The sequence below is a fragment of the Solanum dulcamara genome, chromosome 2, assembly GCF_947179165.1.
Source record: "Solanum dulcamara chromosome 2, daSolDulc1.2, whole genome shotgun sequence".
Taxonomy (NCBI): Eukaryota; Viridiplantae; Streptophyta; class Magnoliopsida; order Solanales; family Solanaceae; genus Solanum; species Solanum dulcamara.
The window spans coordinates 74,567,090-74,586,898 of record NC_077238.1 but is presented as its reverse complement, the minus strand read 5'-3'; the positions used below and the strand labels follow the sequence as shown (position 1 = coordinate 74,586,898).

Here is a 19,809-nt window from a genome sequence, read left to right as displayed (position 1 = left end):
AAAAGGCATAGTTATATAATAAAGCCATTGTCTAGGTTGCAAGGGGAGCAGAGTTATATTTTTACACTCAATATTATAAGCTTATATTAGGTCAAGTGGATGCTATTGTAGCAATATTCCCTTGTCCGAGGAATATATCATTATAGCAATATTATCCTGTCTAAGGAATATATTACTATAGTAATATTCCCTTATCCAAGGAATATATTAACCTTATTTGTGTATATAAAAGACATGCAAATGTAAAGGAAAACATACAATTTTCTCTACACAAAAACATTTATCACTCTTTCTCTTTGTCTTACTTTCTTGTTAATTTGCTAAAATTAGTTTGTTTTATAACACGTTATCAGCACGAGACTCCGTTATCTTGAGCTATTTTAAACAGGTAAGGAGGGTAAGAATTTTATTTTTCTAAACTTGAATTTGTTGTCTTGGATATATCGGGCAAAGGCTACTCTTCATGGACTCTAGATGCTGAAATACACATGGATTTGATGAGTCTAATAGACACCATCAAAAATGATAATCAGGCATCTAGCCGGAACCGTGCCAAAGCTATGATATTTCTCCGCCACCATCTTGACGAGAGGTTAAAAATGCAATACCTCTTAAACTGTGGAAAAATTTGAAAGAAAGTTATGACCACCTGAAGTTGGTTATTTTTCCACAGGCACGTCATGATTAGTTCAATTTGAGGTTAGTAAACTTTAAAAGTATAACTTAATATAATTCCTCCATATATAGAATTATATCACAGTTAAATTTATACGGAGAAGAGGTCACTGAACATGACAAGCTTGAAAAAACCTACTCCACATTCCCTCCCACGAATATGCTCCAACAGTAGTAATATCGTAAAATGGGTTTTAAAAATATTCTGAATTACTTTCACATTTTCTTATTGGTTCTATGCCACTCCCTGTGAACCAGACAAATTATAACCAATGAGAAAGAGGTTATGGCCCCAGTCGTGGTCGTTTGCCTCAAATTCTCAGAAATCAAACTTAGACGCTATTCCGTCAACATTCCATCCAAAATTGAGGAATCATCAAGTTCCAATATGCAATCCGAAAACCTCATTCATCAAGCCCCTAAGACAGTTGGTGGCATTTTCATCAACTACTAACAAGCAATTCAAAAATATCATCCTCAAGCCTTGAGAGATAAATTTGAGGCAACATTCTATACAACTCCGTGAGCAATCGAAGGCGACATGACAAAAATTAGAAACATCTTTCATTACACGCTTCATTTTATTTTGCTTTTTACCATGTTAATAACATGTATTTTGCAGTTTGTAAGTAAAGTATGAAAGTGTCACTCGACCTATCACGACTCAATTCTCAAGCACTCATTGGTTATAACCAATAAATTATAATCATGATGGTCGTCCTCCACCAAAGAATAACCAGCAATATAAAAAGAAGAGTGAAAATATGAAATTATACAAAAGAAAAATTCAAAGAGTGTATGTCATAGATATGGAGAAATGGGGCACTGGTCACGTACATGTCGATCCTCAAAGCATCTGGTTCAGCTCTATCAGGCATTCTTAAAAGAGGGTGAGAATAATGCGGAGATAAATTTTATCTCTGAAGATAATATTGAGCCTATACATCTGGATGTAGCTGATTTCTTTGAAATTTTTGAAGGAAAAATGATTACTGATGAGCCCGCTATAATCTAGATAATTTTTTTTTCCATTTGTTTATGTTAGTTTGTATTTTTATGTTTTTCTAATCCTTTAAATAAATAAATTTTGTATAATAGTCTTGTTTAATAATAATATTTACTTTGTTTATATCTTGTTTTTGAAGAAAATTTGGATGCCTCAAATTTTGTTTAAACCAATAATCAATCATGAAGAGATTTGTATAATTGATAGTGGAACAACACATGTCATATGCAAAGATAAGAAATATTTTTCTTACTTGCTTAAAAGGAAAGCAAATGTTACAACTATTTTTAGTAATTCAAAATTGATTGAAGGCTTCGAAAAAGCTATTATATTTCTGTCTAAGGAAACAAAAATTATTATATAAGATGCATTATTTTTTTCTCAATCCACAAGAAACTTGATAAGTTTCAAAGCTATCCAAAATGGATATCATGTTGAGACACAAAATAAAATGAATATTGAATACATTGGTATAATCAAGAGTGTTTCAGGCTAGAAATATGTTTTAGAAAAATTATCAACCTTGTTTTCTGGTCTATATTATGCATAAATTAGTACAATTGAATCACATTCGATCGTAAACCAGAAGTTTACTGATTTAAATGTCTTTGTGCTATGGCATGACCGAATTGATCATCCTGGATCAATAATGATGAGATGAAGTCTTGAAAATTCAACTAGACATCCATTAAAAAACCTGAAGATTCTTACAAATGATGAATTTTCATATGTTGTTCGTTATCAAGCAAGTTAATTGACAAACTATCATCACTGAAGGTTGGCATCGAATTCACTGGCTTTTTAAAATGTATATATGGGGATATATGTGGACCTATTCATCCACCTAGTCGGTTGTTTAGATATTTTATGGTTCTAATAGATGCATCTTTAAAATGGTCTCATGTGTGTCGTTTACATCTCGCAACCTGACGTTTGCAAAGTTATTGGCACAAATGATATGATTAAGGGCGCAATTTCCTGATTATCCTATTAAGGTTATTCGCCTAGATAATGAGGGAGAATTTACATCCCAATATTTTGATGATTATTGCTTATCAGTTGGGATAAGAATTGAACATCTTATTGCTCATGCTCATACTCAAAATGACTTTGTGGAGTCATATATTAAGCGCCTACAATTGATAGCAAGACCACTACTTATGAAAATAAAATTGCTCACTACTGTTTGGGGTCATGCTATCTTACATGCAGCAGTACTTGTTCGTCTCAGATCGATTAATTATAATAAATACTCTTTGTCATAATTAATATTTAGTCATGAGCTAAATATAGCTCATTTATAAATTTTTGATTGTGCAGTTTACGTGCCTATAGCACCACCACAACGCACTAAGATGGGCCCTCAACGAAGGGTAGGCATATATGTTGGGTTTGACTCACCCTCCATAATTCGCTACCTTGAACCATTGATCGGAGATTTATTCACTGCTCGATTTGCAGATTGTCGGCTTGATGAAATGAATTTCCCACAATTAGGGAGAGAAAAAAGGAACTCAAAAGGAAAATTGAGTGGAAAGTTTCATCACCATCTCATTTTAATCTACATGCCCCTATATGTGAGCAAGAGGTACATAAGATCATCCACTTACAGAAAATAATAAAATAAATGCCAGATACATTTACTGATTTGAAATGGATAACTAAGTTACATATTCCTTCAGTAAATGTGCCTATCCGGATTGACATTCCAAAAGGACCATCTATTAGTGTCATAGCTTCTCAATACCAAACACGCTTGAAACGTGTTAGACCATTGGGTTGAAAGGATAAAAATCCAAAAAAAGAAGAGCGAGAAATGATAAAGATGACATTATAAAATAATTTTCTGAAAAAGTTCAAGATCTGATTAATCTTAATATTCCTGAAGAAATCAATAAATTCGAGACTCAAGTGAATAAAGAACTTTCAATGAGCTCTACTAGTGATGGGATAAATTTAGATTGATCGAAAATTATTGTCGATAATGTTTTTGCATATAATATTGCACTTAATCTTATGCAAGACAGTGAGGATCTTGATTCTAAATCTATCAAAGAATGTTGACGAAGATGTGATTGGCCAAAATGGCAAGAGGCAATTCAATCAAAATTAGACGCACTTACTAAACTTGAGATTTTTGGACTTGTAGTCCAAACCCCTGATGATATAAAATCAGTTGGCCATAAATGGATTTTTGTTCGGAAATAAAATAAGAGACATGAAATTGTAAGATACAAGGCACACCTTATTGCATAAGGATTCTTTCAAAGATCCGGCGTCGACTATGAAGAAACATATTCACCTGTCATGGATGAAATAACATTTCGACATCTCATCGGTTTAACTATACATGAGAATATTGAAATACATCTAATGAATGTGGTTACAACTTATCTTTATGATTCACTTGATAATGATATTTATATGAAAATTTCAGAAAGATTAAAATTACCTGAAGCATGTAATTATAAGTCTCGGAAGATGTTCTCAATCAGATTACAAAGATCATTGTATGATGTAAAATAATCAGGCGTATGTGGTATAATCGCCTTAGTGAGTACTTGATAAATAAAGGTTATATAAATGATGTCATTTGTCCTTGTATTTTTATTAAGAAAAAGGAATTAGAGTTTGTTATAATCACCTTTTATGCTGATGAAATAAATCTCATTGAAACTCCTGAATAGGACCAAAAGACAATTGAATATCTAAAGAAAGAATTTGAGATGAAAGATTTTGAAAAGACAAATTTGTCTAGGTCTACAAATTGAACATTTAGCAGATGGGGTCTTCATTCACCAATCTGCCTACGTTGAAAAAAATTTAAAATAATTTTATATGGACAAAGCGCATTCCTTAAGTACTCCAATGGTTGTTCGATCACTTGATGTGAATAAAGATCAATTTAGACCTCCAGAAGAGAATGAAGAACTTTTTGATCCTGGAGTACCATTTCTCAGTTCTATTGGTGCACTTATGTATCTTGCTAACGCAACCAACTTGATATAACATTTTTTGTTAATTTTCTAGCAAGGTATAGTTCTTCCCCGATGCAAAGACATTGAAAAGGTGTCAAACATATTTTGCGATATCTAAAGGGGACTGTTGATATGAGTATGTTTTATACTAACAAAAGTTATGTAGACCTTGTTGCCTATGCAGATGCGAGTTATTTATTGGACCCACATAAAGATTGATCTCAAACAGGCTATCTGTTCACATATGGGGGAATTGCTATATCATGGCCATCTACGAAGTAGTCCATTATTCCTACTTCTTCAAATCATGCTAAGATAATAGCGATTCATGAAGACAGTATAGAATGTGTGTGGTTGAAATCAATGACACAATTCATTAAAGAAAGATGCGGTCTAGAGTATGACGTCAAAGTACCCACGGTCATGTTCGAAGACAATGCTGCGTGCATAGCTCAATTGAAAGGATGATTCATAAAAGGAGATAGAACAAAACATATTTCACCAAAATTATTCTTCACACATGATCTCCAGAAGAATGGTGATATTGATGTACAACAAATCCGCTCAAGTGATAATCTAGTAGATTTATTCACCAAATCTTTATGAGCCTCAACTCTTGAGAAGATGGTACACAAGATCGAAATGCGAAAACTTAACCATCTAAATCGTGGTCTTCATCAGGGGGAGTAAAATACGCGCTGCACTCTTTTTTCCTTAGTCTAGGTTTTGTCCCACTGGGTTTTCCTAGCGAGGTTTTAATGAGTCAGCTCTCAATGCGTATAACTTGATTTATTCACATACATGGACATCTAAAGGGGAGTGTTATAAATAATATAGGCCAAGTGGATGCCCATTGTAGCAATATTCCCTTGTCCAAGGAATATATCATTGTAGCAGTATTACCTTGTCCAAGGACTATATTACTATAGTAATATTCCCTTGTCCAAGGAATATGTTACCCTTATTTGTGTCTATAAAAGGCATGCAAATGTAAAGAAAACCTACAATTCTCTCAACACAAAAACCATTATCTCTCTTTCTCTTTATCTTACTTTCTTGTTAATTTGCTAAAATTAGTTTGTTTTATAACATAGTTTTCTTTATAAATGTTTGCTTCTTCTTATTATTTGTGTCCATGTGTCTGTTATCGTCTTCTTTTTTAGATCATAATGGTGTTTTGTGATCAAATTCTTTTGAATTGGGTTGAGGCTTTAATGGTAGTTAAACTATATGTGTAATTATTTCATATAAAAATTGTATATGCATTGTATAAAACTTATATAAACAACATATCATGTATAATAATATGCTTATAAAAATTATATATAGACTATTTTATAGTGTATAAAAAGTTTTATATACACTATATATAATGTATAAAAATTATATATACAAGTATTTTCCCTAATGTATTGTTAGTATAGTCCGAGTATTTCGTGTATCCAGAGTGTATACAATGTCATATAATGTAAAAATAAAGTGTATATACAGTTTTATACTAGCGTATAATATGTATATAATATGTACAACATATACATTTTTTCTTCTTACGTGAATATTGCTTATGCATTCTCATATTATATTGTTTATAGAGAGAGCCAATGAATTTTTTTGATTCTTTTATAAAAGATAAAAAGAATCTATAATTTATAGTTTAATAAGAATGAGTGTGGTGATTACAGAGGAACATTAGGTCTGATGAATTTTTTTGGGGGTGAGAAGGTGGATTTGGACAAGAGATTTCACTTGGTTTGGTTGATTTCATTGGATATATATGAAGTTCTGTTTTAGCAAATGTAAAGTATATATTTGGCTACAACTTGTAATTAAAATTAAGGTCAAATACATACATAATCCCTTGAATTTGTCCATTTTTTTTAACTTAAACACTTAAACTCTAATTTGTTCTTATTGAACATCTAAATTTTTCAAAATTGTACCAATTTAGACTGAGAGTATATAGAAATGAAATATGTCTAATTGGTACAATATTTAGAAGTTTAGGTGCTCAATAGGTATAAGGCTGAGTTCAAGTGCTTGAATGAAAAAATCGAACAAGTTTAAAGGGTCACATAGTATTTGACCTAAAATTAATGAAGCTAAGTAGCTGCCCCATATTTTCATTTTTTTTTTTGGAGTTTTCCACTCAGTGTCCAAAAGCCCAAATTAAAACGTCGATTAAATCAGCATCGCACACTTCAGGGCTCATTCAGAGGTGATGCTCTGGACTTAATTTCTTGAAAAAATTATCTAAATACACAACTTATTTTATCATATTCTCTAAAATTTTCTATCGTTTGAAAAAATTACAAAAATTCCCCTACTCTCCCCTATTTTCGGATACATTTTTACGTGATGTATCAGAAAGTCGGATACATCACTTTACGCGATGTATCGATCGGATACAACACTATACGCGATATATCGGACGGATATATCACTTTACATGATGTATCAAGATGTTTGAGGATGTATCCGGATTCCACCAAATTTAAGGAATTTTTGTAATTTGAAAAAAAGTAGCAACAAGATGTAGTAGATTTTCTAGGAATCACATAGTGTAGAGGCTAATTACCATTTTTCCTACCCTTTTTCAATTTACAGAAATCCCTTAAAAACATAGTAATCCGAATACATTAATTCAGTAATCTAGATACATTAATTAGGATTGTATATATCAACAGGTAACATTTAAAGCATGATACATTGAACATAGAGATAATTTATGAATCAGAATTAATGTATCCAAATTATTGAATTAATGTATCCGGATTACTGAATTAATGTATCCGGATGGAAAGAATGAATTTTTGAAATTTTTTGAAATGGATGGGAGTAATGGAAAATATGATATATAAAGAAGTATAATTAGGTAATTTTTCTTAAGATGTAATTAGCTTTTAATACTATGAGATTTGTGTAATCCTTCCTAATTTTTTCATTGAGCCCACTGATATCTTAACCTGAAAATGAAAAAAAATCAAGACTTATGGCCCAAAAGTCGTAGTCCTATACAACTCTATTAACGTTGACGTTTCTGACTGGTTAATGACTTATTAACTGGAAATAGCAGCTCACTTATGTTCATTTTTAAAAAAGTAACCCTATTTTTTTTTTTGGGCTTCTAACGTAATTGTACAAGTGAAGAGAAAAAAAATCAGCAAAAATAGTCATATGTATATGAAATATATATATATGTAATGTATCGATATTGAATAAATAATATATAAAGGTGTATATATAATATATAACTATGCATCAAAAAAATATATACATTCATATACGTTATTTATACAATATTTACATACATATATTGAGATTGAGTTTCAATGTATGTTCGAAGACGAACAAGAATTAAGTGTTCGAGTGATGATGTTCAGACAAAAATGCATAGATTTAACTATTATTTTTTTCACATTTTAGTTCTTTTAATCATTTTTTGAATATTGATTATATTACATTATGTTTAATATTATTTTTAATGTATAGGAATAAAGCTATGGGAAGATGAAAAGTTGAAACAAAATTGAATAAAAAGTGGAAAGAAAAGAAATGAAAAATAAAGAATGTAGACTAAAAGTGGTGGTGATTTTTTAAGGAAAAAGATGGTGCAGATCTAAAAGTGTATACTCGACATATAATCACCGTATAATGAATGTATAATCAATAAATAATTAGTGTATAACGAATATATAATTGACATATAATCAGTACATAATTAATAGATAATAGTTATACACAGATTATACGTTATTTGCATAATGTATAAGTAATGTGCAGTATTTCTATCCTTAGTGTATCATGTCTACACACCTAGTACACATTGATCATATTAGAATCATCCTATATGATGTATGTTAAGTCTCTAATTTAGATCTCGCCTTGTAAAACACTAGCTTGTGGTGCCCCAGTGTATTTTGCAACAGGAAGTAAGGTCTATGTGCTCCTCCTATGTATTTCTATGATATTATTAAAAAAGAACTTATCAAAAATATATTATTTTTATATAAAAATCGATTGTTTTGGATTTGTTGAATGGTACGTAGTGGGTGATTGTTCTATCGAGAAAAGATTGAAAAAATAATAAAGATGGAGATAAAAGGCTCATTGATTTTTGAGAAAACTACACAAAATAGATTCAATTATAAAATTATTTATTCAAATATATTGGACTCAACCCAAATTATTGTAACATCCCCTAAAAACGTTGTATACGATGTTTCAATTTTCGCCTAAACATGATACAACCTCTGTATTTTGGGCATAACTTTTCATAGGAATATCCAAATTGAGTGATTCAAATTTCGGAGTAACCACAAGATCATTACCTACAACTTTTATGAAGACCATATTTTAAGATTCGGAGTTTAAGTAGGTCAAATAAATTAATTTTTGTAAGGTAGAATGCTGTGACGGAAATGAGTGTTTATAGAAGAAAACTCATATCTCACTGTAGGTTTATCCAAATTGGTTTATTCTTGAACGATATGAAACTAGACTTCCATATCTACAATTCTTATATATACACCAAATCCTAATAAGGAATTTATCTTATTCAAACGCAGCTCTCAAAAAGAGTATTCTGTCAAAAATAACTCATTTCACCTACCATAGAAAGATCTAGATACATTTGACATCACTCATGACATAAATTGTCCTCCATTTAACATCATCCATGACATCAATATATTCCACTAAATTTTCAGATTTTTTTTATAATTATTTTATTTATTGTTAGGTCCCTCTTTCCCACCTATAAATACCCACCTTATTTCCTCATTTTATTCATCAAGCTTTCTCAAGCAAATCTTCTCTCTATACACTTCTTTACACATTCTCAAATATAGTTTTAGTTCTTAGTAGTGAAGAAATACTATTCCGGTGATTCATATACTCCGGGTAGTACACAAAACGTTCCGGCGAGGAGAGAAGCTAGGACTCAAGAGTGTTCATTAAGTCTTACGGTACCAACTAAAGCTTCGGTTTCCAGGAATGTAAGGTTTCAATGAGAGTATTCCTTCCACTCTCATGTCTAAATTATTTTGATTATATGATAAATTATGTTTATTTTCTTTAAGCTTTACTCTAAGTTATGTGGGTGTTTATCCATGGGTTCTTCCACCCATGTAGTCCAAAAACTCTTTCAATTAAGTCTCTTGATTTCAAGTAATATTTTCTTATGGTAATTCTTAATTTTACTTAATAGTATGAATCATGGTTAAACTAATGATTATTGCTCTATTTTGATGCAACATAATTTCATATATATGAATTGATGGTTTACAAGTAATTCCTCTATTTATCTATTTAAGGGCTCTTGAAATTCATGGTGGGTTGTTTAAAGCATGATTTTTAATTAATGGATTTCAAAGTATTTATGAATATTTATTTACATACATATTTGCAAGTTGAAGTGATTTGAACCCACCTAGTTTTACTATGTTTTTAATAAAGTTTGACTTGAAAGCTTTGACTCCAAATAAATGTTTATGAAAGCAATATCTATGATAAAAAAGGGAGTCTTATGAAATGAAAGAATGATGAAATGATATGAATGATGGATTCTTTATGCAATAAGGACAATTCTTGCATATTTGAATTATCAAATGTTTTAATGAGCTATTCTACCGAATATGATGTTTGAATTCTCAAGTTATATGCTATGAATATTTTGAAGTATTAAACTATTCCGTGGGATTGACTTAGCACCGAATGAGGCATTGAGGTGGGATTCGGTAAGGGAATCCTAGTAGCAACCCCTTGTCTCATTAACTATGTGCCAACATAGGAGCCCTTGTAGGCTTAGGCTAATGGATCCATAAATAGCCCTTAAAGTTAAAGTTAAAGAAATGAATGAAGTTGACGGAGTTCTACCCGGCAAGTAGTCTCCCCGGCTAACGTAGGGGGTTATGTTGGTTTCCATGTAATAGCTCGCATGGTCTTAAATGTCGGTTATGGTTAATTTCCCACAAAATGAATGTTTTAAAGGATATCTATATGATTTATTATGCATACATTAAATTATGTTTTTAATGTTTCCTCAATGTTCATGCATCCTTACATACTTAGTACATTCAAAGTACTAACGCATACTCTTTTGCCTACATGATATCACCATGTAGGGATCGGTGCTCTTCCTCGTTCTCCTCCACGTGGCTAGTTGATATTCCATTGAAGACTACTTTTGGTGAGTTCCCATGTTCCGGGAACAATACTCCTTTATCTTTCTAGTTTATGATATGTTAAGATATTTTACTATGGAATTTCTTCTATTATGATTGAGGGTGAGCTAGGGACTTGTCTTAGCCCCATTATATCTAATAGTTAGAGGTATTGTTGAACATATGTAAGTTGAAGATTTACTATTATGATTTCTGCTTGTTTATCATCATTACCTATGAAAGGCTAAAAGAATGCTAAGAGGCTTGATTGAGGTACTTTCGGGTACCTCATTCGCCATGTCACGTCTAGGCCCTAGGCTTGGGTCGTGACAATTATTTACCCTCGTACCCCACTTTTCCTTTCTTATTTCGTGCATGACGTTAGCATCACTACTATGAATTAATTATATGTGATACTCCATCGGTATATTGATATCATATTGGTATCACATAGGATTGAACTTAATTCTCTTTGATACTCTGTCGGTATATTGATACCCTAGCGGCATCATATAGGATTGAGCTCTTATTTTAAGATATAAAAATGAAATAACTAAGAAAAAATTATTAAAGTCACAATCTTATTTATTAAACTCTAAATTAGTAGAAAATATATTCTTTGTGATACTCCATCAGTATATTGATACCATATCACAGATGAGAGGGCATACCTCTGCATCAGGAAGTTGTGCAGTTGTCTCACCAGCAATTGCAGTCAAGACCTTGTCAACTTCTTCTTCAATCTCCTCCATGTCTTGTATCAGTGCATATTTGACATTGTACATGTATTTTTGATATCAAATACATGTACCTCCATACATTATATGAAATTGATACCAAATTCATCAAAATAATATTGGATACATTAAATGAAATTGATATTAAATGTTGGTACATTGAATACAAAAGATAAATGAAATTGTGAAATACAGATACATTAAAAATATAAATACAAAAAGTTATTATGAATCAGTATAAATACAGTGTTTGAATTTTTTAAAGTCATACAAGTTATAAATTTTTTAATAAAAATTAAATTTTAAATTTATTATTTTAAAGAGTAATAAAATAAAAGTAATCAAATTTAAGTCTTGAAAAAGTAACATAATTATGAATTTTTTAACTATGAAACAACGAATTAGATTCATAGTAAAAAAAATTACATAGCTAAAATATGGATGATCTTCACAAATCATTGTCTCCGTGATTTTCTCTTTATTTAATGTGGTTTAGTTATAAAAGATCTTAAAAAGATGAAAATAAAACACTTATATTGTACATGTATCTGAGATATATTGATCAAGCTAACCAGATACAAATATCCAGAACTAATGAATTTTCTTTATGGGAATTTAATTTTTTATTGTGTTAAATTGTTATTTTAGTTGCTTGATTAGTTACAAGTTGGTTAGTAGTTGATTTTTCCACCGGAAATTTAGTGTGGGTGCCACTCACGATGGATTGGATCATAACAATCAGATTCTAAGTCACCAGTCTTAACCTTTACATGAAGAATGTCCAACATTATCACAAACAAATTCAGTTCAGTCAAGGAGCCACATAAATGAAAATAATCACACATGTAACACAAGCTTGGTATCCGAGCCAATCATATAATAATATATACCCGATATGGTATCCGAGGCAATCGATAATAGAACCTGTACCAGGAGTGATATCTGAGTCAATCATAAATATTCCGTATTAGGTGTGGTACCCGAGCCAATTGATAATAGAATTGTACTATACGTGGTATTCGAGCCAACTAATGAATCACAAGTATCACACAATCTCAATCACGATGAATACAACCACACTGATAAAATCACAAGCAATTAAGACAAGTTCATTGCAAAAGATTGACAACAAGATATCCTTTCACATTCATCCTTTATATTTTCTAAACACGCATTGTACAAGTAATACTATAGAAACAATTAGCATGTACACACTGCGTAACTTGGAAACAATCAACCATCACCTACCTCGAATCAAGCTTGACTGCTCTATTGAACTTGATCTTTTCCTTTGTTATGAAGCCTAACTTGTTTTTGGTTTAGAAATAATAACACAACATAGAATCAATGCACAATGACCTAAATATTTTCGGATTATATCTTAATTCCAAACTCCAGGCCAACTTCATGATCATTCCCCCCAATCCAAGACTTTTCCACCACCAATTCGCCTAGAACTATCAATTTTCTGATTAAACTAGTGAATTTCGGTTAATAAATCAAGAACAAATATTTTTATAAACATCCAAAGTCTTACACCCCAAGATCCTCACAAATCCAGATTTTTTCAACCTTAGGATTAACCTCAAAATCTTCCCTAGGGTAACAATTACCGCCTCTAATGCACAAGAATCAAAATAACAAATTGGGGAATGGATGACTTATCTTTATGAAGGTTCCTGATGAAAAACGGCTAAAATTCCTCCTAGGTTGTCCTTGCACTTTCCCAAAATGCAATTGCAAAATAATGAGTGATTTTGAAGATTTTTCTACATTAACTGCGACTAACCTCGCTATAGTGGTCTAGTTTCGCTATAGTTGTGTCGCTATAACGGAACTGCCCACTATAGTGGTGTTGCTATAATAGAACTTTCCGCTATAGCGAGAATTTCTCCAACCGTTGTAGCAGCATTTCAATAGATATAGCGGTTGACGTGGAACAGAAACTCAAAAATTCACCCAAAATTGTCCATTTCACACACACTCTCAAATCTTGACGTTCCAATCCACCCCTTTCACGTCAAGTTTGATATCGAGAGTTCTACTCACCCAAATTCACTTCCGAAAAGTTCTATGGACTCCTTAACGTCTTAGCTAATGAAAAAGCCAACTCAAACTTATACATTATTCTCAATTCTTTTCCGAATTATCCTAAACTTCACTTCTCTCATATTTCTCTTGAGACTAGTCTAGCCTGAAATTTTTAACTTACTACTCCGAAAGTTTTCTCACCCAATTCTTTCACCATTAGATCACCCATAAGGACAGAAGGAGTCATTACATAAAATGCATACGTCATTCAAATTTAATGAAATTTAATAGTCAAGCAGATTTTAAAAGATAAATCTTTAAAATCTAATCAAATTTAATGATCAAACATATGTTAGAAGATAAGTCTTAAAAAAATTGTTCTACAACCTCTGGTCATTAACTAAATGACTCAAATTTGATTGAAGAGTTGCTCAAACAAGTAAAATGCACACGTCATTCAGATCTGATCAAATATAATGATCAAACAGATTTTAAAAGGTAAATCTTTACAGTCTGATTAAATTTAATGATTAAATATATATTAGAAGATAAGTTTAAAAATCTAGTCCATAACCTATAGTCAGTTATCAAATGACTCAAATACGAAATTAGAATTACTCAAAGAAGAAAAATGCACACGTTATTTAAATCTGATCAAATTGAATGTCAAACAAATTTTAAGAGAAAAATCTTTAAAATTATATCAAACTTTAATTATCAAACATATTCTAAAAAATAAGTTTTCAAAATCTGATCCATAACATATGATCACTTTTCAAATGACTCGGATTTGATTGAAGTGTTACTCAAAAAAGTAAAATGTACATGTCGTTCAAATCTGATCAAATTTAATGATTAAATAGATTTAAAAATATAAAACTGTCACGACCCAACCCACCGAGTTGTGCGGGCACCTACTTTAAAATCTAAGTAGGAAAACCCTAAACCTCTAGATGAAATAAAAAAATGCAGAAGTTATAGAAAGTTAAATATTAAGCCGAAAAATCATAAGAATGCCTGTATTAATTGAAAATTCCAGGTCTTATACAGAATTCATTTAACACCCTTAAGGATACTAGTCTAAAACAGATACAAGAGCTCTACAGAAGCAGGGCATAAAATTAAAGAAATGATACAACTCTCGGCCCTTGCCAGTTCGGAATTGCATTTACCAAAAACAACGACTACTACTACCTGATCGAGCTCTAAGTAACCAACTCCCCACTAAACAATGCACCCTCCACTCTTAAGCCCCGAGGTCTAGAATATCACAGACATCACAACATGGACTCACAAGATTTTGGGGTCTTATACCCAATAAGCCTAAGCCAACTCCCAGTCTTTATCTAGTACCAACCGCCGAATCGGTTGGGTTATTTACGGAAGTCTTATCCTCCAGCCCTTAAGCAATTAAACTCACTAATTCACGGAATGATAGATATTAACGCATCCTCTCATAGAACTATGCACACACAATTGGCCCTCTCATGAGACCCAAACTCAACTAATGGCGTGTCGGAACGTGACGCTCGATTCAATTATGTGTTAGAACGTGACACCCAATTCGATAATATGTCGGGATGTGATACACGTTCCAAGAATATGTCGAAAGTGACATTCGATCCCAACAACCACAACAAATCCACAATCACAATACAATAAGCAGACATGGACAATACCTATACAAATACACAGGTTCTTCGCACACAATTATATTAATGGTTAGTCCATATGGTTTACTTCATGCTTTCTCATCTCTCTGCCAATATACATCCGATTATGGCATTTACGAGTACATTTAACAACATACAAGAAGACAAGACTCCCACTCATACTTTAATTTATTATACAGTTCTTCCTTATCCAAGTTATGCCAACTTTGACCACTAAAGAGACCCATATTTCTACCCATAACCCGTGTCTGAGGGCCTATTTATGAAATCTCTCGCTAATTTCCTGTACAGATTTACTACTTAGATAAGAAGAACCTAGCCTAGTTGGGAGCCAAGCAGCTATGGAGAGATATCGCGGTTTTAATCTTGGATTCTAGATGTTGGATGGGAAAGGTAGGCCTGATTTTTGCGGGTTGGGATTCCTTCGGGGCTGAGATTCCTTCCTCTCCTTCCCAAGTCTTGAGCGGCCTTTTTGAGGGTTTTTGCAATAACCCTCGCCCATAACTTACAACTTTGGGAGAAGTGGAAAAATAAGAGAATTGCGACTTAAGTTCTGTTCCACGATCATTTCGCTCCGGCGGCAGGAATCCCGTTGGAGCGGTGCCGCTGTGGTGGGACTATCTCACTCTGGCTGGATTGTGGGCCCCATTTGACACATTTTTCCTTACGATGCTTCCTTTCCTAATTAACGCCAGTTCGGATCGTTACAAAAACTATAATATTTAATCAAATTTAATGATCAAACATATTTTTGAAGATAAATCTTCAAAATTTGATCCATAACCTAAGATTACTAGCTAAATTGCTTGAATCTGATCGAAGAGTTCCTCAAAAAAAATAAAAAATACATGTCACTCAAAGTTAATCAAAATTTAATGATCAAACAGATTTTAAAAAATAAAATTATTAATTTTGATCAAATTTAATAATCAAAAATAAATTTATTTGAATATTGAAATTCAAAAAACACCACATAAATTTTTTTTAAAAAAAGTAATTAAATAAATATTTAAAAAATAAAATTTTAATTTAATCCAATATCTAACGTCACGAGTTAAATGGCTCATATGCGACTGAAGAGTCGCTCCGAAAAAGTAAAATAGACACGCCATAAATGTGGGTGCACATGTTTTGTGTCTTCCCATCTTACAAAACGTGTCAAACGGAAACTTCCCCTTTTCCTCATTAAATTAATTCCCTCTTATTCTCTTTTTTTTTTTTAAAAAAAAGGCATGCCCACTGTTTTTCAAACAAATTAGAAAAAACTACAATGGAAAAGCCTCTGTTTTATTGTTTTGAACCGGTTTGAATTGATTTATGTTAAATATTTTAAAAAATAAAACAAATAAAGAATTTATATTTTTAAGTATTTATTTTAATTAAATAATAAAAATAAATTACAAAATTATAATCCTATTTACACTTATAAGGCCAACCATGATTATCTATTTAACCCTTTTAAAACCTAAAAACGATGGTTTATACAACATGCAAGTTAAAACATACCCTCAAATGCCCTCTTTTGTCTACTACCTCTTCCCCAATCTCCTATCTTCCCTCTTTGCTTTACAAATAAATGATGTTGGAGCAAATTTGAATTTTCAAATTCCTCATCCTCTACTTCTTCAACTGCAGATACTGGTTTGTTTATCCTTTTTTGATACTTCATTTTTATATCCAAGTGCATAATATTTCTGGGTATTTTGTCTTTATAGTTAGTGGTAACTTGGGGTTTCAAGATTTTGAGATCTGAATGTGGAGTTGTTGAATTTTGGGTATTCAAAGAAAAAAGATTTAATCTTTTTGAAAAGTGAGATAGGTTTTGTTTTGGATTCATTTATATCTAAGTTGTGGAGAAAAAAAAAAGATTCATTTTTTTGTGGGGTTTATATCAAATTGGAGGAGAGTTGAAGTTTTTAGCATCTGGGGTTTTGTTATTATTTGTTAGAAATGAATATGTTGTGGAGTGATGAGGATAAGACTATGGTGGCAGCTGTATTAGGAACAAAAGCTTTTGATTACTTGATGTCTAGTTTAGTTTTTGCTGAATGTTCTTTATTGGCAATGGGGAGTAATGAGAATTTGCAGAATAAGCTGTCAGATCTTGTGGAACGTCCGAATGCAACTAATTTTAGTTGGAATTACGCCATTTTTTGGCAGATTTCGAGGTCTAAGTTGGGGGAGTTGGTGTTAGGATGGGGAGATGGTTGTTGTAGGGAAGCTAGGGAAGGAGAGGAATCTGAAGTTACTAGGATTCTTAATCTACGCCTCGAGGATGAGGCTCAACAAAGGATGAGGAAACGGGTTCTTCAGAAGTTGCATATGTTTTTTGGTGGAACGGATGAAGATAACTATGTGTTTGGATTGGATAGGGTCACTGATACTGAAATGTTCTTTCTTGCCTCTATGTACTTTTCTTTTCCTCAAGGGCTAGGTGGTCCGGGGAAGTGTTTTGGTGCTGGTAAGCATGTGTGGTTATCCGATGTTATGAAGTCGTCTGTAGATTATTGCTCTAGATCTTTCCTGATGAAGTCTGCTGGTATGCAAACAATTGTTTTGATCCCAACTGATGTAGGAGTTGTGGAATTGGGATCTGTACGAACTATACCAGAAAGTTTGGAGCTTGTACAGTCCATAAAATCTTGCTTCTCGTCATTTTTGGCTCAAGTTAGGGCTAAACAAACGACATCTGTAACAGCTGCAGCTGAGAAAAAGGATGGAAATAATTCCATGTTTCCCAGCCTTTTTCCTTATGAGCAGTCAAAGGGAAATCCTAAGATTTTTGGGCAGAATTTAAAATCTGGTTGTACTCAGTTTAGGGAAAAACTTGCTGTTAGGAAGGCGGCGGATAGGCCACTGGAAATGTACAGAAATGGAAACAGGGCTCCCTTCATGAATGCACAAAATAGTGTACTCCCCGTCTCATGGCCTTCATTTGGTAATGTGAAGCCAGGGAACCCAGTGGAGCTCTATAATACTCAGGCCCCAGCAAACAACTTACGAGGATTTGTTAATGGAGGAAGGGAAGAGTTCCAGTCAAATAATCTCCAGCATCAAAATCCTGGTAGAATGCAAATAGATTTCACCAACTCAAGACCTGTTGTTTCTCCAGTGCCTACTGTTGAATCCGAGCATTCAGATGTTGAAGTTTCATGTAAGGAAAACCATGCAGGACCAGCTGATGAAAGGAGGCCTCGAAAGCGTGGACGAAAACCAGCGAATGGAAGGGAAGAGCCCCTCAATCATGTAGAAGCGGAGAGGCAACGAAGGGAAAAGCTGAACCAGCGGTTCTATGCATTACGAGCTGTTGTTCCAAACATTTCCAAAATGGACAAAGCTTCCCTCTTAGGAGATGCCATTGCTCACATCATTGATATGCAGAAGAAGATTAGGGACACGGAATATGAGCTGGAAAGGCTAGGAAGCACCTCCGGGGATGCAGCTGATATCAACATTGAAGCTGCCAGTGATGAAGTCATTGTAAGAGCTAGATGCCCACTGGAAACCCATCCTGTATCAAAAGTCGTTGAAGTGTTCAAAGAGGCACAGGTCAGCGTTGTTGAGTCAACACTTGCCGTGGGGAATGATACAGTATATCATACATTTGTGGTCAAGAACAGTGGACCTGAACAGGTGACGAAGGAAAAGTTAATGGCTGCATTTTCTGGTGAATCAAACTCTCTCTAGACATTTTCATCAGTAGGATAACAAACATTCCATTTCTTTGTTTCTGGAAAGGTTTCGGTATACAACAGTTCAGTCTAGGAATAGAGAAAACAACTAGCTATTGACAAAGTAGCAGCAATTCTTAAATATATCTGTTTATAGTATACATGTTTGTCAAAGAAAGCTAGATGAATGGATTTGCAAGCTTAAATCTCTTTTGTGTTATGCTAGTTTTTTCGTATTGTTACTTGGTGTTATTAGTTCTTGAGTTACTTTTCTAGCTTCTTAGGTACAGGTTTTCTGAAAGTCTAGCATGAAGTTGGTCAAGATGGTGAAAGATCAACTTAGGTCAAGTAACATGTTATGTTGCTTCACTCTTCAAAAATATCGATAGTTGCATGTCGGATCTTTCAAAAGTAGTGCATTTTTGGTGGATTTGACCCAAGTGCGACAACTTTTTTCAGTGTCTGTCTGAGCAAACATAAGACATTCGTGTGCCTCAATATGTCTATGAGATCTTGAACCTAATCTAAATCCTTCTTGAGAAATGTTGTTGTTCATGATTGTCTTATGATTCTTGATGATATAGAAAGAATGCGTTCCAGTCATTTCCCTTGAGGAGCAAGTAAATGAAAATTGTTCATGATTAATGCATGGGAGCATTAAGTTTGATATTACAACTTAAACTGCAAAAAGAAAGTGGTGCTTGAGTTTATCTAGGAAACTTTGTTTTATGGTCCTGGTTGTAAAAGGTAATAACCTTCCTTGTAACTTCATCGATATTACCTTGTAGCTTCATCGATATTACATACAAATAATCTTTTATTGGATTATAACTTTGTAAGTAGTGTAGTTTAACTCTTAAATAATTACAAAACTTCA

At 32.8% G+C, this 19,809-nt stretch overlaps 1 protein-coding gene across 1 annotated transcript; it reads left to right on the top strand.

Moving 5' to 3' along the window:
* The first annotated feature begins 16,671 nt into the window (after positions 1–16,671).
* On the top strand, positions 16,672–19,138 carry LOC129880732 (transcription factor MTB2). Its single transcript, XM_055954908.1, has one exon. The coding sequence runs from the start codon at positions 17,212–17,214 to the stop codon at positions 18,946–18,948; it is 1,737 nt and encodes a 578-aa protein (XP_055810883.1). The 5' UTR covers positions 16,672–17,211; the 3' UTR covers positions 18,949–19,138.
* The last annotated feature ends 671 nt before the right edge of the window (positions 19,139–19,809 follow it).

Bases quoted from the DNA above. Each gene is read 5' to 3' on its own strand.
- LOC129880732 (XM_055954908.1), top strand. From the start codon at position 17,212: ATGAATATGTTGTGGAGTGATGAGGATAAGACTATGGTGGCAGCTGTA.